This window comes from Lissotriton helveticus, chromosome 7 (genome assembly GCF_964261635.1).
Source record: "Lissotriton helveticus chromosome 7, aLisHel1.1, whole genome shotgun sequence".
NCBI classification, from domain to species: domain Eukaryota; kingdom Metazoa; phylum Chordata; class Amphibia; order Caudata; family Salamandridae; genus Lissotriton; species Lissotriton helveticus.
In genome coordinates, this window is record NC_136068.1 from 1,178,235,290 (window position 1) to 1,178,255,390 (window position 20,101).

The window sequence follows — 20,101 nt, forward strand, 5'->3', positions numbered from 1 at the left end:
TAACATCACGTTGGAGCTATGTACGTACGCAAAGTATAATTGTGTTCATCTGGTTTGTGCCGTCAAAGATGGCGCCTTATTGGCACGAACGATTCCGGCTGTGAGGAAGAACAGATATCACATGCCACAGAGCAAGCCTTTTAAGTGGAGGTGTCAACTCCGACTGTGGTCAAAAGATAACAGTGCCAGAATCTACAAGGTAAAACAGTCTAGGGTTGTTAGGGAGACTGTAGGTACCGGCCTATGATCACCTTTAGTACCCAATCGTCCACCCTCAGACTAAGGTTCATAAAGTTGTGTAAAACTAGGACATGTTATTAACATCGATATAATGTAATTATGTGCTGAGCACTAGAGACATGGGGGCAGATTTATGAGGCCCTCACGCCACGTTTACGCCGCTGTTGCGTCACGCAAGGCGGCGTAAACGTGGCGCATCCCTACGAGGCATTTACAACGTGACGCATCTATGGAGATGCGTCACTGTGTAAGGCCCTGCACCATATGAAACCTGCGTCAGGTTTCATGTAGGCGTTCCGGTGCAGGGGATGGCGTTCCGTCGCAGGAACGCCCCTGGAAAGTGACTCAGTGAAATCTACAAGATTGTCAGCATGCCAAATACCAAGGTTGGTAATGTCAAATTCACCTCATGCATCTTTAGTCCACCACCAAATCCTCCCTGCCCTTTATCTCACTCTTGCAGGTTCCTTCTTTCACCCTTCGTGATGCTTTTGCTGTCTTTCTCTTCCTTGGTCTTACTGATCTGTGTCTTTTCCCTCTCTTGCACTTTGTAAATATCTGATGCAGAAAGATTGCCGGCCTCCCAAAAATAGTGACGGAGGCCCCCACTGACAACCACTGACTCACATTAAGCACTGATTATTGCCCAATGAGATTGTATAAGAGAGGATGGGATGTCCTTCATGTTTCAACAATATAGCATAAAAGCCATTCACTTTCATTGTGATCCAGTGATGAAAAAGGTGTAGGAACTTAAACAAATGAGAAGAAATAAGGGAGTGCATCCTGTTCCTATATTAATTGAGTTCAACAATACAGCATAAAATCCATTCACTTTCATTGTGATCCAGTGATGAAAAGCACTCATACACACAAGGGGAAAGTAAGAAGCAGTGATTCTTTCTTACTGTAATTGAGGGAACAGAACAGGGATGCAGATGTCTTGTAAGTAAATTTGAGCTGAAATTGGGAATTTTAGACAAGCCCTCAGATGGATTTAAGCAGTGGGCTGGAAGAGAAAAGAAGGGAGTGTGGTCACAAACGTAGGTGGGCGAGCAAATGCAGGCAGGGAAATCTGACCCGTTACATAATGCAGTTCAAACAATGGCTGGGAGGGGGAAGGATCGCATATACCTACAAGTAGATTTCACAATGTATACAGATGATGAACCAAAGAGTTTTTAAAAACCACCAGATGTGTCATCTATTCATTCATACTCTGTTTATGTAATATAAATGGGCATTATATAAGACTACAAATATGTTTAAGACAAATATTAGTAATGTATACAAGTATGATAATAGTAGTGCATGCATAGACTTCAACTTTTGTTTTCTGTACATAATTATAAGTCTGTGTTAAGTTGGAGCCTAAACATGAGCACGCTGTAAAACACATTCAGTGTAACCCTCACCCTCAAACTCTATTTAGAACAATCAAATCAAAAGTAATTTTGTTTGCTCAGGCAACCTTTGTTTCCTAGCAGAAATCAATAGAGGGTTCTCCAGATATGAGCAGTTGTGTCAATAATAGACCAGCGGAACGTTGCACTGTTTTTGAATGATGGAAACGTGGATTTTCACCAGCCTCTTTCACTGGATGTGCAAAGTCCTTTTGTCAGAAATGGGAGTATTGACTTGGGAAGGAGGTACCTCTACTTACTCAATAAACCCATTTTAGTTAGGTCAAAACACAGGGCCCACATACTTTCCGGAGCACATCCTCAAAAACAACGCTTCCTGGAGTGCTTCCGGAGCACATCCTCAAAAACAACGCTTCCTGGAGTGCTTTCGAAGCAATTGATTGAAACGCAATCCTCAACATTCAAACAAATTTGAAACCCTCAAACGCCTTCATCGACCCACTTCCCCCCATCCTCTTCAAGGAGACCATAATGTCCATTCTCCCACTCTGGACTAAGATTGTAAATACATCACTTCTACAGGGCAAAATCCCCGACTTCCCAAAATCAAGGTAGGTCACCCTATCTTAAAAAAAACAATCGCCAATCCAACTAACCTTAACAACTTTCATCCCATATCAAACATTCCAACTCTGGCGAAGCTTCTTGAGAAATGTATTCCCGTCCAACTCTGTAACCCGTTGAACAATTCCATAATTTCGACCAATTACAATCTGGCTCCCGCTCTGGGCATAACACGGAATCGGCCCTGACACATACAGTGGATGATGCTTTAAAAACGTTGGATCAAAATTAATCATGTCTAATAATCCTCTTGGACCTCTCCTCGGTATTTGATATGGTTAAGCATGACTTTCTACTGACTTACTACAGCACAGGATGGATATCTCAGGGTCTGTCTAAACTGGTTCACCTCTTTTCTTCAAAATAGAATGCAAAAAGTTACGATGAATCAGTCCCTCTCCAACATTGCTCTGCTCACACCTGTGGTTCCATAAGGCTCCTCCCTTTCACCCACCATCTTTATGGAGCCACTAACAAAAATCCTAAGTTCATCCAACATCCGCTATCATTTGTATGCTGATGATATACCCAACTTTATTTGAAAGTCTCCTCCATGAAGACATCCGATCCCTTAATCCTATTCCTCTTAATTGCCCTACCTAATCAGTTACACACTGTCAATTAATGGATCAAGCAATTATCATCATTTAATTGCTCACCACAAATTATTGATAGAGCAAGATCACTAGGAATATACAGAAGCGCATTAGTGCCGCCATCAAAGGAGCAGACCTCCAAAACAATATATTAAGAAAACTAAAACTCTTCCTCCCCAAGACTACCTCACATCTGCAGTGCAAGGCCTCATGATTCCCAGACTGGACTATGGAGGCGCAACCCTCTCCAGCCAGCCCAGATCCACATCAGCCCCCTTAAGGGCATCCCTTAACTCTGCTGCAAGACTTATTACGGGATCAAAAAGGAACAATCACATCTCTCCTGACCTGAAATCCCTCAACAGGCTCCAATTTGAAGCAAGAATTCCCTTGAAAATTGCATGCATGACTCAAAAAGCTCAACACTTCAATACCCCAAGCTATCTCGCCAAGAAGCATGAACTTTCAGGTGGCTCAAGATGCCCTAGAAGTTCCAGCACCTTACTACAAAAGCCAGAGAGATCTTTCAGGAAGGAGATCTTCAATAGAGCCTTCTCTGGCATTTCCCCTTGTATTTGGAACTTTCCTCCCCCTTAAATAAGAATGATCCCTTCAACTACATCTTTCAAGAAAGAAGTCAAAGTTCTACTTATGAACACCTAGAATAGACCTTCAGAATTTCCTTTTCATGAGTAAACTTTTCTTTTGTCTTATATGTATATAGAACATGTTTTACTGATGTATATGTTTGTTCCTTCATTCACTTATAAAGCATTCTGATACCAGCGAGGATCACGTTTGCACTATATAAACCTTAAGAAAAATAAAAAAGAAATAAATAAGTGAATCTTTGCTCAGCCCAATGCTCCTTTGGCTAAAGCAGCACGCAACCCCCAGAGAAGTGTGTGCTTGGTTTAAGCAGTTCCAACAATTTTAAAGTAAAGCACACAACACAATACAATTCCCAAACCAATATAAACCAAGCATTGGCAAAGTCAATATGTATGGTCATCCCCCATGTAATGGCTATTTTTATTTTAATGCAATTATATGCCCCAAAATAAAATTAAAAAAACATGCAGCCTTCTAAAGGTGGATGCCATTTGCTTGCAATAAACAATTACAAAACAATTACTGAGGGGGTCTCTTTACTAGTGATGTTTTTTTTTAAATAAGCTTTTCAGTTGTGCCATGCATTTTATTATTATTAATCATAATAATAATAATTGTGTAGCAGGCCAGATCAAATCACCACCAAACCAAGGATTCAAATTGCAGGGAGCTACATTATCACTGTGATATGTCATGTTATGCTATGTTGTTGGTGTTGTTATAGCAGGGTAATCACTCATGAGGTTATGTAGGCGCTCTGTAGCAGGTGTGAGAGGTGTAGGATGTCAAAAAAGCCAGGTCTCCAGCATCTTGCAAAAAGTCAAGAAGAAAGGAGAAGACTCTCATGTGTTGTAGGAGGTCATTCCAGGTTTAAGGGGCCAAGTACTAGAAAGCCATGACCACGTTGACTTGGACAGTCATGTCCAATTTGTTACCTATGATGATTCTGAGGATTCTAGCTGCAAGCAGGGTGTGAGGGTGGGTACAAGGTCTGTGGGCCACCAGGTGGAGTTCCAAGGTGAGGCGTTTTCCTGAAAACCACTACTTCGGTCTTGTCTAAGTCCAGTTTGAGGCAATTGGATATCATCCAGGTGGCCACTTGTGTCATGCATGTGGTGAACTTGTTCCTAGTGTTGGCTGTTTTCTCCAAGAGAGACAGTGTTAATTGTGTATTGTCGGCATAAGTGAGGATGTTTATGTTGTAAGCTCGTATGATGTCAGCCACTGGAGTCATGTTGATGTTAAAGAGCTTCTGGATGAGCGAGGATCCCCGCAGGACTCTGCTAGTAAAATCTCATGCTTAAGAGGACTAGAGAGACAGATTGCCGGTTTGGGTTCTTCTGGTGAAGAAGGAGCATATCCATTCAAGAGCATTTCCTGCATGTCTGCTCCATGGAGTCGTGGGTTAGGATGGAATGGGAGACAGTGTTGATGGCTGCTGATAGCTCTAGAAAGATGAGAGCTGCAGTTTCCTGCTGTCGAGGATCATCTAGATTGCATTTTCCGTGCTTTGGTTGGGTAAAAATCCTGATTGTGTGGCATCGGGAAGTTGGTGTTTGGTGAGGTGTTCATAGAGGCAGTTGTTGATGGTTTCTCCAAGACTTTGACAGGATAGGGGTGGAGGGATATCGGTCTGTAATGGGCAAGTTTGGTCAGGTCGGCAGAGGGTATCTTTAGGAAGGCATTGATGGTTGAGTGCTTCCATGGTTCCTGGAAGGTGGCTGTACTGATTGGAGATGGTGAGGATGGGGGTGAGGGCCTCACTGATAGAGACTGCTTCTTTGTCAAAGGCATGGTGGGGGCAGGGGTCTGCCGGGTCCAGAGTGACTAGTATTCTTGTTTGTTGTCGTTTCCTATGTGCTTATAATGTCCCATGTGGTAAGTGTGTTGTCTTCGTTCGTCACTGGGAGACTTCTGGAGAGTCTCAAGGGGTCCGGCTGTAGGCAAAGATGCTATATATGGTTGAGATCTTGTTGCAAAAGAAGTTATAGAGGCTGTTTTACAGATGTAGTGATGGGTTGATGCTGTCAAAGGCGGCTGTGGTTAAGTCTTTTCACATTGCTAAGATTTCTTTGCTGCCGTTGGAGTTGGCAATTATTCATTCAGCTAGGACCTTCCTGTTGGTTTCTCGGACTAGCTGGTGGTACCTTCTCTGGCATCTTTGAAAGTGTCTCTTTCCACTTCCCCTTTGCTGGGTGTCCATTTCCATTCCAGTTGTTTGCAGTATCACTTGGTCATTCTGAGGTCTTCGGTGTACCAGCTGGCTTGTGTTCTAATTTTGGTTGTGTTGCTCTGTTTCATGGGGGGCAAAGTGAATTGTGATATTATAAACGCTTGCAAAGTGCACACATTTAAGCTTAGGAAGGCTCAACTGAATAACAAATCAAAAGAAAAGAATAGCAGGCAAATTATGTAATCTGGCACAACTTCTTGAGCAGATAGACACTAGGCATGCACCTGAAGGACAGCACTGATTATAGCAATCAAGTAGGCCTGTCCACCAAGCCTTAGATTGGAAACTAGATGCACTTAGCAAACATTGTTTGGAGGACAAAAGACCCTATTGCCACTGTATAGGGATCCAATCTTGCATGCAAATATGTATGGTCAACCTGGTGCGTTCGTTTCACAGGCTGTGGAGGCCATTTTCAACTGAGTTAAGAAACTCACTGAGTCAGCAGGATCACAAAGAGTGTGAGCTTTATGTTTAAACAGAAAAAAAAGTTCCTTATCATATTAATGGTTGAAGGTCTGAAGGGTTTGCCAGTCAAAAACTCTTTCCATCCATGTGTTTTTTGTTTCAGCATTTTATTTCACTTGGACATGCCTTCATTTTGGGAAATACCTTCAAACTCTGATATATGACTTCTCATGCAAAGCAGACCGTACAGTCTGTTGTTGATCCATTAGTATGGCAAAAGTGCAATGTAAAAGGTTGCATTTTCTCGTTAATGGAAGTAAACGAAAATGCAACTTTTTGTTTTGCTTAGTTGCTGCCACAATAGAGCTTCAGGCTGAATGTCTAATGCCAGCCAGCTTTGATGTACTTTCTTGTTGGTTACCCCATGAGTTGCGCAGGCGTCACTGCTGGAGGTCACATTGCAAAAAAAGTATATCTTTATATTTGGACATGGTCCTCCTTTGGTCTTCAACCGTGGAACACTATTCCCTCCGACCTGTCAGTCACACCATTTTCATTCCACGTGAAAACAAGTTTAAAACCATGTCTCGTTTTAAGAGCTTTGTGATGCTGGTGATATTTGCTTCATATGGTAGGTGACTTATGGGTTTGGGTGGTGGAAGGTAGGCAGTGATTAGGATGACTAGAAAAGTTGCATTGGTCTCTTTCCCTTTCTTCTACATTGTTAAATATTGAATCTGTGTGGTAATCATATATTTTATATGCTGGCCATACATTTGCATACTTCTGCTGTTAAAAAACCTCTGCCATAAAAATACTTATACACTTTTGTTTTTTTAATAATTCTTTTCGTTATTCTTCATGAAATACAGGTTTGTTTTTTGAATAATCTTACTGTTTTTCTACTTTGCATGAAATTCAGAAAATAAAAGTGTAAACTCAGTGTTATTGCACACCACTCATCTCCTATGACCTCCAATTGCTTCTTTTTTCATTTGCGTTTTCTAATTTTGCATGTTTTAATAAAGTCAAACATCTTTCCATAGTTATTTCCACCCAATAGTAGAACTCTTAGCCCAGTCGCTTGCTGCCACTCACTTATACATCTTAGTCTTCTTCTTTTTTCCTTCTATTAGATCGTAACTGCACATACTTCAAACATTTCACCTCTGGAGAGAATGCAGAGATATTCGAAGTGACAACTCAGAAAGGTAAGAAACACCGATCAAAGGCAAATTGATCTTGTGTATAAAAAAGCACGTTTTAACTAACACCAATGGTGTTTTCAAGATCAAATAAAAATACATTTGGATTTTAAAGCCTAAAAATATAATTGCGATCCGTATTGACTTTGTAGCTAAGTAACACGCAAGGCAGAGGAGCTGGCCGGTCAGTCAGTACTTCTTGGAGCCAGGTTTTACTAATGCTCAAGCTGGGCTCTGGGAGGCACTGGCGGGAATATTTGGCAAATTTCATCAGCAACATGAGGCTGTCAACAACTGCGTTTTTATTGCCTTTCCCTGTAAAGTAGTCTTTAAATCTTACAAAGTTTTAAGCAAAGTTACTGGTCTAATGTGGTTCAAAAGCACATTTTGCCACTACATTTCCAAAGAAAACATTGATAGAAAACTCCTAACCCTCGCTTTAAAGAAATCTTTACATTACACAAGGTATGGTCCAGCTTACAAATAGAAAATCTGCTGATACATTTACCCCCAACTCCTCCCGCCTATGTCGGATGCCTGGTCCACCCTGTCCAGTAGTGTAGAAAGGGTGCAAAAGGATCTAAGACTGGCAAGCAAAAGGGGCTAACATGGGTAGTGAAATTTCGGAATAATTAGGAAGCAGTGGGCCCCTTACGCCCATTGGCTCCAGTACCACTGCACCTACTGCATTAATTATAGCTAAGCCCTTAACTCTGCTCTAGGGTACACCAGGGCCCGAATTATACGTGAGGCGTACGGTCCCAGCTTGCCTTGCGACTTTAACTCTCTGTACCTGGCATAGACCAGAACAGTGTTCCCGATTAAACTTAAAACGTGCTGCCCTGAGCAGAGCTGCAAAGTCTGACAGGCATGTCTGCACTGAGGATAACATGAAATCCAGACCTCTGGTTTGAAACTGTGGCTTCCTCTTTCCCTGGAGGCAGACCGGCCTCAGTTTTTAAGAGGGGGCAGGGCTCTCTCGCTAGTGGGTGCATCGTGTTACCGCAGCAGTCTAAAGGGGGATCCATGGGAGGGTACCTGCAACCCCTTCCCAAGGAGTGCCCCTGGGGGGGTGCACTGACTGTATGCCACCTTCAATGCGGCACTCAATCACCTCTCCTCCTGACAAATACCTAGCCATTGTGCCCATGTCTGTATACAGTGCAGGTTCAAATACAAAGGGTTTACTCATTTACATTGGGCTACGCCCATAAAGCAACACCCTCGTATGATTGCGCTGGAGCACAGCTTGCATCTTGTACTAGCACAATCCATATTAGAGAAGAAGAAGCCGCAAGCATGTGCGGTCCGTTCAGTGATACCAAAATGCCCAGAGGCACAAACAAACAGATGCACACATGCGTTGCGCCCCAAGGCACGTTGTATAATATGGCTCCAGGACATTTACAAAATATTCCCTACAGATCCTGTCTTCTGGAGTATCTAGCAAGTGTCTCATAAACTCATAGGTCAGTGTGCTGACGAGGCTGCAACCCGTGCACTGTCAGTCATCCATAGTAAGCTTGAAGGCAAGGATATGCCTAAGTGAAGGAAAGTCTGAGATTTAGCATAGTCTCGTCCTTATTTTTCCTTCTTTTGTCGTTCTAGAGTATAGCATCTCGGCGGCAGCTATTGCCATCATCGGAGTTGGATTCATGGTGATCGCGACAATCTGTACCCTTTTGTCCTTTAAGGAAAAGTTGGACTACTTCCTGAAGCCAGCGGCCATGTTTTATGCATTTGCAGGTACGTCTCATCTTCAACGCAAACCTCAATGAAAATGTCTGTGTAAATCTTAATGATCATTTTATACTGAGAGTTTTAAATAAATGACAAGTCCTTATTGAACACTTGCATATAAATGTCTTCTGATTTCAGTCCTCTTATTAAATGGCGGGAGTTACCATAGGATTGCATCTTTCTATTGTACAATTAAAAATACATGTTTAACTTACCCTAATATGGAGGCTGTATTGTGAACAATCATGAGTGAAGGTACTAATTTTCCCCGTTTTGTAAAATATTAAATAGTGAGAATAGAAAACATTACCGTTGGTTATAATTTGGGTAATTATGACTTCCTATAATTGTTTCTACCAAGGGTCAAAATGGTAATAAAACGATGTGATTTACTAAGCACAGTTAGGTAACATGTAGTTCTCCTATCCACAGACTGTAGGATCTCACTACCACTACAGCCATCATAAAGGACATATCCAGAGAGATAATGGTGTTGTTTTAAAAGAAATAATCAAAACGTTGCCTTTTTCTTAACAATCTATACAGCTTCAGTATGTGTTTTGTTTTTCTCTTATTATGTAAAACTGCAGCACCGTATTTCTACTGAAGCTAACTCAAGTTAACATATTGAAAATCCCTGACAAAAGAACCTGTACAACCTTTTATTCGTCCCGATCAGGCTGTGGCCAAATTTGTTGTTCGCAGCAACTGTAATATCACAGAATTGAAGAAGCAGAAACAGTCCCTAAACATCTGATTGCCCTAATGAAAACCATGCCTCGTCTTGATTGTAAAATAGCCATTATCCGGTGCAATGCTAGCCAAGCATTTAAAAAACAAGAGACTGAGCTCCAGGTTGACTTCTTGGTACAGATGTTTTGCTCTACAATTTAGTAAGATACACTTCATCAGTCATTACCTATAATGTGGTGTGGAGTGCAACCACTGGTACAAAGGACAGGCCTACTACCCACCATTCTGTTTCTACTTACAGCAACACAGCATGCAGCGTCTCATCTGATCACCAATCAAGGCTTTTTCACGCTAAACCTACCGCCTCAACCCCGAACTGCATTAACTCAGCACGCATAGAACTCCAATGCTTGCTATAGGATCTCCATGGCCATCCACACAAACATATCTCCCTCCTTAGTTTACCAGATAAAAATGTTGCCAGTCACACAGTACCTAGTTTCTGGCTTGCTAGACTTCAGATCCTGCAAATCTACAAAGAACAAACCTGGAGACTGTCCTTCTCTTGGCACGTCTGTGTCTAGAGGGTGATTGACTTTCCTGTTCTCCCTGATGTCTAGCGCGTCCCTAGAGTGCTTTAGGAGTCAGGAGTCCCCTCTTCTCCATCTTACTACTACTCAAAGTGTCCTTCTTTATTTCCTCTGCTTCCCTCTCCTCATGTCACCATTTGACATCGATAGTGTATGATCTCTCTTTGCTGTGTAAGCACTGTAAACGTGTATGCTTCTGTAACTTTGTATCTAAAGCATATATAGTCCTGTTGCTACCTACAGTGCTCCATTGCCCCTAGGTGCCAGGTCTGTGCTAAATAAATACCCCCAATAATAAAAAACCTAGTGGATGCCTGGGAGCTCATGCCTACGGTCAATAGAGTATCGTGATCTTGTTGGTTAAACTTGCTTTCATCGAAAACTGAAGGCTCTGAACATGAAATATGCCTCAAACGTCTTCACCCAATTCAATTCAACGTGCAAGAGTTTTTTGATCAGGGATGCACTGATATAAATCACTTTATGTGTTTGATGCCACTAGTTTTCCAGAATATGAGTATCTCGTTTGAGTTCAAACACCATCTCTTGAAGATCTAAATACAGCCTGTTTTATATGTTTTGCACATAGTTTGCAAGAGCATCTCTGTATTTCCACGTTCTGGCTAAATTGTGACAAAATATGCAAATTCCTTCATTAGCCAGTAAGAGTAGTACATTTCAGGAGGGGTGGAACAAGATCAAAGCATTAAAACACTAATGCATATTCAGAAACTGGACATGTATCCGTTCACTCACTGAATTCCCATTGCACCTCTGTAAAGTTAAAATATAGGATGTAGAGAGAGGTCTGCTAGACATGGCCGGCCTCACTTTCAAGGATTCCTACAGGGCCCATCTATGAGCTTGCACACACAAAATGTTTGTACATTTGGTTAAGATAAGAATGTTACTTTTTTCCTGAGGTTTTTACACAAATTATACAGAAATCTGTTGACAGATTAGTCCATTTATCTGTTACTATATTAGTAAACACTCAAGATATCCGGCTTTTAATCAAATAACACAAGTTACAGCTCCCTTCCAATCCATTGGCAGGGCAGATCTGGGGTGCATGCATGTAATCGAATTCTCAGGCTCATGTAGTGTGTGCATACAGAGGTTTTTCGGCAGAGGAATGATGATCTTGGGTACTCAGGCAGAATTGGAAGTAAAAACACACTTTATAGGAAATTCTATTAAACTTTCTGTAGAAAACATGTCGTAAGTTGATGCAGGAAGGAGTGGCATTTGGAAAAGAATCATTTCAGTTCAAAACTGGTAAACGAGTCAGACCTTATTATTCAGATCTACAGTATTTGTCATTTGCGGGTGATTGGATCCACATTATGGGTGACCAACACCCATGGAACTCCAAGCACCCCCAAGCGAAAATTGCTTCACATGCCAAAAATGGTCGATCAAGCCATAGGAACAATGTCAGGGAATGATGATGGGTGAGAAGTTTTTCCAATATTAACAGATTTCTCCTGTTCCCAGGCCTTTGCATCATGGTGTCGGTGGAAGTCATACGGCAATCTGTGAAGCGGATGATTGACAGCGAAGACACCGTCTGGATCGAATACTACTACTCTTGGTCCTTTGCCTGTGCCTGCTCAGCTTTCGTCATCCTTTTCATTTGTGGGGTCACTCTCCTCCTCATCTCCTTGCCTCGCATGCCCCAAAATCCCTGGGAATCCTGCATGGACGCAGAACCAGAGATGTAGAAACAACTGTATGCTCAAACTCCATGCGAGGAGTGCTGGGGAAAATACAGCATTTACATGTTGGTGGACTCACATGTCCTTAAGAAACGGGGTTGAACTACTGAAAGTTCAACACATTCTATCATTGCAAAAATAGCACCGGTATTGATGAATAGCACTGGTGTCTTTTCACATTATTTTTTAGTTACTTTTGTCATTTTGTTCACTTGTACACTGAACTGGTGATTTGTGCCTTGAGCTAAGAACAATGCGTAGAATAATGTCAATGGCATTTATCCAACAGTATCTTATGCAAGAATTTGGCTGGAGAGAGACTGGTCTTTTTTAAGGGATTGTTCAAACATAGAAAGGACACAACTCATTTTTTACACCCATGTTTTTTTCAAACTGTGGCACGACAAGACCCCATTGGGGCTCAAAAACACGTCTGAGTAGGGTCACAAAAAGCGTGCATGTTGAATGAGCTGTCCTTAGTATTCAGTATTTTGGCTATAACCACCAAGTGTTTTATTTCAGTAAATAATATGTTTGTAAATATGTTTTACACAAATGCTTCTTCAGGTGGGTCATAGGTAATCATTTCTGTTGAGAGGAGGTAGAAATCAAAGCTTAAAATATTTGAGAAACCCTTCTTTAAATGAAGGTGGCTGGTAAGGCCACCAGAAGATCTAACATTAGCTGCGTGGCGCACAAGAGCTGTGCGCTTCAATGTGCAGCTTGGAAGGAGCAATGATAGATGAAGACATTACAGGGCCCTCGGTCCTCACGGACGACATGTTTACCTGTCTGTTAATCGTGGGTTTGACTGCTGCTTCGCTTCCCTCATGCTGGCTGGCGGGATGCAGTGGGTAACTGGTCTGTCGGAACAAAAACTCAAAACTGAGCTCGTTGTCAGTAGGCAATAAGCAATGCACACGTTCTCTTTTTTGCTAAATGCCACGCGTGGATCGGAAATGTTAAAAAATAGTTTGAAAACAATCATTTTTTTCTTGGGACGTGTTTAGTCAAAAGCTTTGCGACCTTGTAAACTTCAGTGAGTAATATGTATTTATTCGATCTAGCAGGTAGATCATTTAAGATAAAAACATGACAAACTTACATTGTATCAAAGGGACTGGCAATAATATACAAGATGATTGAAAACGTCTAAAAAAAAACGTGTTAAACATACCACAATTTGATACCTTTCTTGAAGTGCTTCACCAACAGGCAATGATGTGTTTGATTAGTCAGTTGGGGCAAGATGCTATCAAAGCCAGGACATAAAGTGTAGCAGTGAACAAAGTTAGCCTGAAATACAAAAGGATTTGCACGAGGGGCTGGTGGAAATCACAACCAAACTGAGGCAACTCAGGACCCAACCCAGTAAACAAGGAATCTGTGACAGTGGTCGAAGTGGCGGTAACAAATTTGGGGAACTGTGGGCGGAGAAACAGAGGGCGGGAATAACCCGTGGATTGGGTCAGTGGGCGGAGTCAGCGGTGTGGCAGAGAGAGCAAAATATCCAAATGTTTAGTATTTGTTTCCCATTTCACCAATTGGTTACACCTCATTATGTTATTTAATTTAACCAATGGATACACATGTTTATTTAAGGTTTAATATGAGTTTTTGACCTTAAAATCCATTCACAAAGTAGGATACGTTTCCAATCACAGATTCGCTTCCTTTCCATGAGTCAAAACCTCCACTAGATAAAACACCATCTATCTCTACTAAGAACATTAATCACTGGAGTTATCATGACATTTTTATTTTTGCCGAAAATTATTGGAGGCCAGGAAGGAGGCAGCAAGTGCTTTTAAAACCATATTATACTTGCAAACACGACTCCCCACCTGAAGTCCCCACCTGAAGTCAGCTCCAGCCGCGGTCTGTGCAGTTAACAGCAGTGGGGCGGTAAGAGGGATTTCGAGGGACAATGCAGAGGCAAAACTAATTATTTACTTAATTTTTCCTCAACATTATTCCTCGAAATCCCCCTTTGCCCCACCGCTGTTACCTGCACGGACCACAGCTGGTCAGCACTTGATGCGGTCGCACTGCCCTAGAGCCAGCCTGCTAAAGGGTCCTGTGACCTCAGTGACAGAGTCACTGTCACTCAATGATGTGCTGCTTTGTAGGCTTTCCTGCAAGACTGGAGGTGAACTTCAGCATGGATTTTGACGGACAGGCATTCAAGGTTAACCCACAGTTGCCACTGCCAGGGTCCATCTGCTGGTGCTAATACACCAGGGCTTTTAAGGTCTTGCAGGCCTTCTAAGGTCTAGCATGGGAATGTGCTCCCTCAGGGGGAGTGGTCTGGTGGACTGGTCATGAAGGCTGAACCTGGTTCCCCCGTTCCAAATTCAGCAGCTCGAACCATAGTGCCACATCCTCTCCCCCACTGAACACCTTACTGCCCCACTCAAAGAAACTCACACTGCCTTCAACCACAGCCCAATTGTGCCCCACTATAAACACCTGGATGTGACTCAATTGAAATTACACACAAGACAAGAGCAATATGCTGCCTAAAAAATCATTAAAAATATCCTAGAAAAAAAAACTCTCATAGGGAATCCCATATTAAGTAAAGTATGTGAAATGTAAGCAGGAACAACATGGTTATCTTTTTCTTTTTACACTCATTATTCAGAAATTAGTGAGTGCTTTTGCCTGCAAAGTTAAGGACATGACTACAGGGTCCGTTAGGAACCCATTTCAACGCCCATTGCTTATATCCGTACAAAACATAAGCAGTATGGTTTAAAAAGACCACATTCGTGAACACAGAGCTGCTGTACACATTTTGTTTTCCAATTCACCCATAAAGCTGGTATTTCATTATCGCCAGGAATAGTGCACTTTCCCACCCAGGGAAAACAATGTTGTTCAAAGAGAGACGAGAAAACAAAAGTAGCGCTACACTGGTGGCGCTAATGTGTTTATTAGGTGTGAATAAATCAATCTGGCCACCTTGCAACCACTCTGTCTTACTTTCATAAGTTAGTTATTTTTCATATTTTGAATGTTTTATTTCTCTCAATCCTGAGGCTGCACTTAGAAATTGAAAAATGTCAGAAAAAGATGACGTTTCCAGCAAAAGTGTTTTTATTGATTTTTTTGGGATCCATTTCACAGGGGAGCAAATAAACGAATGGAGGAATGAGAAGGTAATACCTGCTTCTTGAAGTCTCGGTTTTCACAAAATGAGGAGGAGCGAGTCAGAAAGAGAGGGAAGAGGAGGAACAAAGGGAGGGCAGCTGCCAGTGGCAGGAGAACTGGACACTGTCCTGGTCTTCTCTGGACATGAAAGAAAAGGCTGAGTCCTTTTCCTTCTCTGCCCATCCCTAAAAGCCGAGACTTGGCGATTTCTGCCGTCCAGGAGGAATGTTTAAAATAAGAAAGTAGGGGAACTGACTCAATGAAATTAATTAAGTTGGGGCACGCCGTGCCCTGCTGATGCGCCCACTTCGACCACTGCTCTGTGGGAATTACAACAGTAAGCAGTACAGCGAGTCATAAACGTAATGCAAACCATATGTTTCAATAGGGAGGAGTGCAAGGGAGCTTGCTCTATTTTTCCAACTCCATTGCTGCCAGTGACAGAAAATTCACTGCCAAGTGAAGCAATGTTACGCTGCTAAGCCCTCAGAGACAACATTCCATGGTAGACCAGGACTGTAACCATACCAGGGTTAGGTCCTTTGATGGAAAAACACACCCAGCCTAATTATCATCAAGTCTTTCTTCTTTGTCTCAGAAACGTATGTGTACAGATATGGCTGAGGGCCCCATGCTATGCAAGACCACCCACACATGCTGTTTGATCACCAAAGTGCCCTTATCTGTGATAAACATTGAAACAGGACTCCTTTATTAATTGCCCATTTAAAAACAGAATATTCCGCTATAGTATACCAAGCCTCCTCTAATTGTAGTTCTACTATTGACTGTTGTAGTGAAGAGAACACAGATTTGTGGGCGTGAGCCTATTTTTCTATTTTGAGCCAACACTGGTTGGCCTAGGATTTTTCATCTGCTGCCCTCATTCTCCAGTAGTATTTTATTAGGGCATCTAGTCTGACCGGGCCCTGGTAATGCAGAACAAACTCCAGCCTAATTTGGGATTGCCAAATATTTTGTGGAATCGCAAGCAATTTTTTAGAGAGGCTTGATTGTAAAGTGATGTCAGTATTGTAATGTCAGTTGATGCCATTGGCCAAATTGTTTATTTCTTCCGAAAGGTGATTCTGTTGCTGACTTGCGTGTAGCAATATCGTACAAATATCCCTACTATGCTGGACTTTTGCAGCCCTAATCGCTTTTCAATAGGCTTGTTTCTTTCTGGCGATGTTGGCGATTGAGTCTTGACTTGGTTGATTTCCGCGCAAGTGTGCACTTCTAAGCTCCTTGCTAATGGTTTTTTTCCTGGACCTAAGTTCTGAAGTGAACCATTCTGGCCTGTTCTGGCCTATTGCTAGTTTGGTTGGGTGCTTAGTTGGAAAAGTCGAGATGAGAATCTCTATAATTGCCTCTCAGGCCTGTGCCTGGTCATCCTGTCTTCATGGCTCAAAGAATTCTGATTGAGGCGAGTGGTAATAAAGTCAATGATTATCTCTATCATCTGTCCCTTCCATCAAAGGTGCTTTAGATTTAATGGCTGTAAAACTGAGAGTAAACCTCGTGCTTCTAGAGCCTTGGGTGGAATGAGTTCCAGAGTGAAGATGTGAGGGAAATTATCAGTGTCCTATCTTCCTTTTATGTTGAATTTTGTGATACCCCTGAACAAGCATGAGTCTACCAAGGTATAGTATATTTAAACATGTACTGTCAGTCACTCTTGTGAAGGCAGCGGGATAGTCCTTTGGACAGAGTCCATTTAATGTACACAGGCCCAATGCCTCAAGCGCAGAGATGCAGTTTTTGCCATGCGGATCACATCTTGATTGATTACTGTGTTTGGCCTGGAAGTTTGACTTCAGAGCCCTGTAGTAGGCTCATATTGAAATCACTCGATAATATTATATTAGCTTGTGGCTATGTAAACTTCAAGGCTTTGAGTGTTTCTATCAAGTACTGAATTTGTGCTGCTTTATACTTGTGGGCTGGATGTATGTAAAGGTTCAGTATTATCAGGGTGCGATAGGGTGCTACTTCAAGCTTAACACACTGAATCCATGTTGTGACCAATTCTACCTCCTCGTAGGCCCATAATATATCCATTGAGGTGTAGATTGACAGGCCACCTTTTGCTCTGCCGGTCCTTGTTTCTTTGATTACTGAGTTATGATATTATTTGAATCCCACCATTGGGGTGCGTGACAACTGCCAGGTTTCTTGTAGTAGCAAGACCTCAAGTTGTTGAAAAATGTTTAGAAAACCATCCTTACCCGCTTTGCTGATTCGATCATTCTCATTCTAAGAACATGTTTTACAGGGATGGGCCTGTAAAGGGGAGTCCGAAGGCTTCTCTCATGCATCTTGTTTGAGTCTGCCACTAGGGGGCCCATCTTACTGATGTTCGTCGGAGATAGCTAATAGCTGTGTTGCTCTTTTGGCAGATATGTGCCTGGTTATTTGCAAGCCTACCTTGACTACAATCCAGGGGTCCAGTCCAATCGCACCCTTTATTTAGCATGCTTGGCGTTGATTTTGGCTGTTGCAGTGGACTTGGGAAGTGTATTGCCTCTACCTTCTTCATTTCAATGCCCCCTGTTGAGAAGGTTTACCTATGTTGCCAAAGTTCGGCTTCAATAGTTTCATCCGACTAGTTGGTGGTTGTAATATTGTTCCCTGGTTGTTCGGGATTTGATCTGAACTCGATTGTTTCTATATTTGTCGACCTGATGAGGTTTAGGCCCAGCAATCCTTCAAACAATTGTAATACTGCACTTTGATTTAACCTATCATGGGTACCCCTCGATTTGTAATGTGGAATCAACTCAATCTTTGTGCCTTCCTGGGTTGAGTAGCCACACACCTGTCTTCTGTCTCCCTGTATGGGGAACTCCACTGATGTCTCTTTTGGCCTTGTAAATGTTTTTGTAGCATACAAAAGTCAATCCAAGAATCACAATTCATTTTCAAAGGTTTCTATTATTCTTCATTACATCATTTTGAGAAAAAAACTGCCAACGTGTTTTATTCATTTTCCAACGAGGAACTTCTCCAGGGCTATGAACGACATGAACATTCAAAACTTCCATCATCAGGTACTGAGTATGCAATCCATCATTATTTATTTATACAAATACAAAAAAATCATTTTTTACATACAAAAAGTGGCAACTATAAGCTGGTGTACATAGTGTAAAAAAGTAACAGCACTTATTCAACCAGTACAGAATGTCGAGAATGGTCCAAAACTAAGCATGATGAAAATATTAATTCATTATTCATATCTTGTGTCAACAGCTTGTCCCAAGATGGTCTAAAGTTAGCTGCAAAGCCATTACACATAACTAATATTATATGATGGAATAGTTATTATAGGCAAAGGAATCTCCAAAGTGATGACCTGTGGTCTAATAACAAGTCTGATGATGCTCTAATTGTCATCTGAAATGCCCAAGTGATTAGTTTGTAGCAACTGAGTCATACATGCAATAGTATTAGCATTACTACACTGACATTACTGTCATCAAATCCACAACCATCCTTAATAGGTACCCCAATTGAAGACCATAGACAAAATCATGTGGATGATATTAGTTATGACAAAGCCCCTGTTGGCAAAATTAGGTCACATAACAATTGGCGCCTTTAAAGAGTAACACATGAATTACTGTGAAGGCACACCAAAAATCTCTTTTATTGAGAAGAAGGATTCTCATTCCTATGATTGTAATAAAGGCTTTCTGTGAATATCTGGCAATAGGTATTCGATATACCCCACATGAGCGTCTCTGGATATCCCAGAGGTCAGATGTAAGAGTATGTACTTTGACAACATTTTAAGGATTCAAAAACTGCAGGGCCCCTTATACACACATTTGGGCCACCATTTAACCATAATAGCAGCTCTGTTAAAACACGAAAAGGAGAGGAGATGAGGCACTCCCACACAGCCATAAAGTAAGGGAAATTGTGTAATAACGTGTGTCTGCAAACAAAATCAGTTATAAAGCAGGCTGATCAGTATCAATAATTCACACCTGTCTTGACAACAAAGATGTAAACCAATAAAATTATGAAAAAAACATCAGAGTTCTAGAAATCTATGTGCCACACATTTATTCTGTGAATTTACATAAGTCAATGCAAAACAGCAATAAAGTTTTAATGATGCACCTGATTCTCACACTTGTATATTCTGTCCTCACATGTTTATCTTGCTACTGGACATCAGTTGTCACCAAATAACAGAAAAGCATGTCCCACTCACCCTTGCATGTAGTTCTCACGTATGTGTTGAGAAGCATTTCTTGAGCCACATAAAGTGTAAGAAACAAAAAGCCATATGATGTCTCAGAAATGTGTTACGTAAGTGTAAAACATACCTCCATCTTACAGTGTGTTGAGTAGTATAGTATGTAAGACATGGCGTCTCTGTCGCACAATGAGAATATGAATGTAAAGTATATTGAAGATGAAAATTGAAAAATCTGTTGCCATTTTAAATTAAAGATATCTGTAGTTGAAAAGAAAATAGACAAGTGGTAATTCTGAAAAAACCTAAAAAGGGTGTAGGTCCCCAGATAGAATGGCATGGTTTGTCAGAAAATATGCTGCCACAAAACCAAGTATTAGACCACGTATTCACATTTGAGAATTGGTTATGTAATATAAGACAGTAAATGGTATGGAAATATTATATATAAACAAAAACTGTCAATATGTGGTACGATATTATCATAAACAGGAAATAATTATACATAATCGGAAAGCCCACACCATTTTTTGCTATTGAGTAGTAAACAGGGCATGCCATACAGAATGAAGAATGGAATGAAAACTGCACAATCTGTGGTACAATAATATCAAAGACAGGAAGCTCTGATTATTAATCAGGATGTGTGCGTCATTGTGTGCTAGAGAGTAGCAAGAAGGGCATGTCAAGCAGGATGGAAATGCAGAATTTATAAGGA

At 41.5% G+C, this 20,101-nt stretch overlaps 1 protein-coding gene across 1 annotated transcript in view; it reads left to right on the forward strand.

Annotated features, from left to right (window-relative positions):
* Nucleotides 1-19,308, forward strand: part of CACNG1 (calcium voltage-gated channel auxiliary subunit gamma 1) — a 203,421-nt gene extending 184,113 nt beyond the window's left edge. The window contains exons 2-4 of the mRNA XM_078654319.1: nucleotides 7,214-7,288; nucleotides 8,891-9,028; nucleotides 11,803-19,308. Of these exons, the coding sequence (XP_078510445.1) occupies nucleotides 7,214-7,288; nucleotides 8,891-9,028; nucleotides 11,803-12,029 (440 nt within the window). The 3' untranslated portion in view covers nucleotides 12,030-19,308. The remainder of the gene's footprint in view (nucleotides 1-7,213; nucleotides 7,289-8,890; nucleotides 9,029-11,802) is intronic.
* Nucleotides 19,309-20,101: the final 793 nt, after the last annotated feature.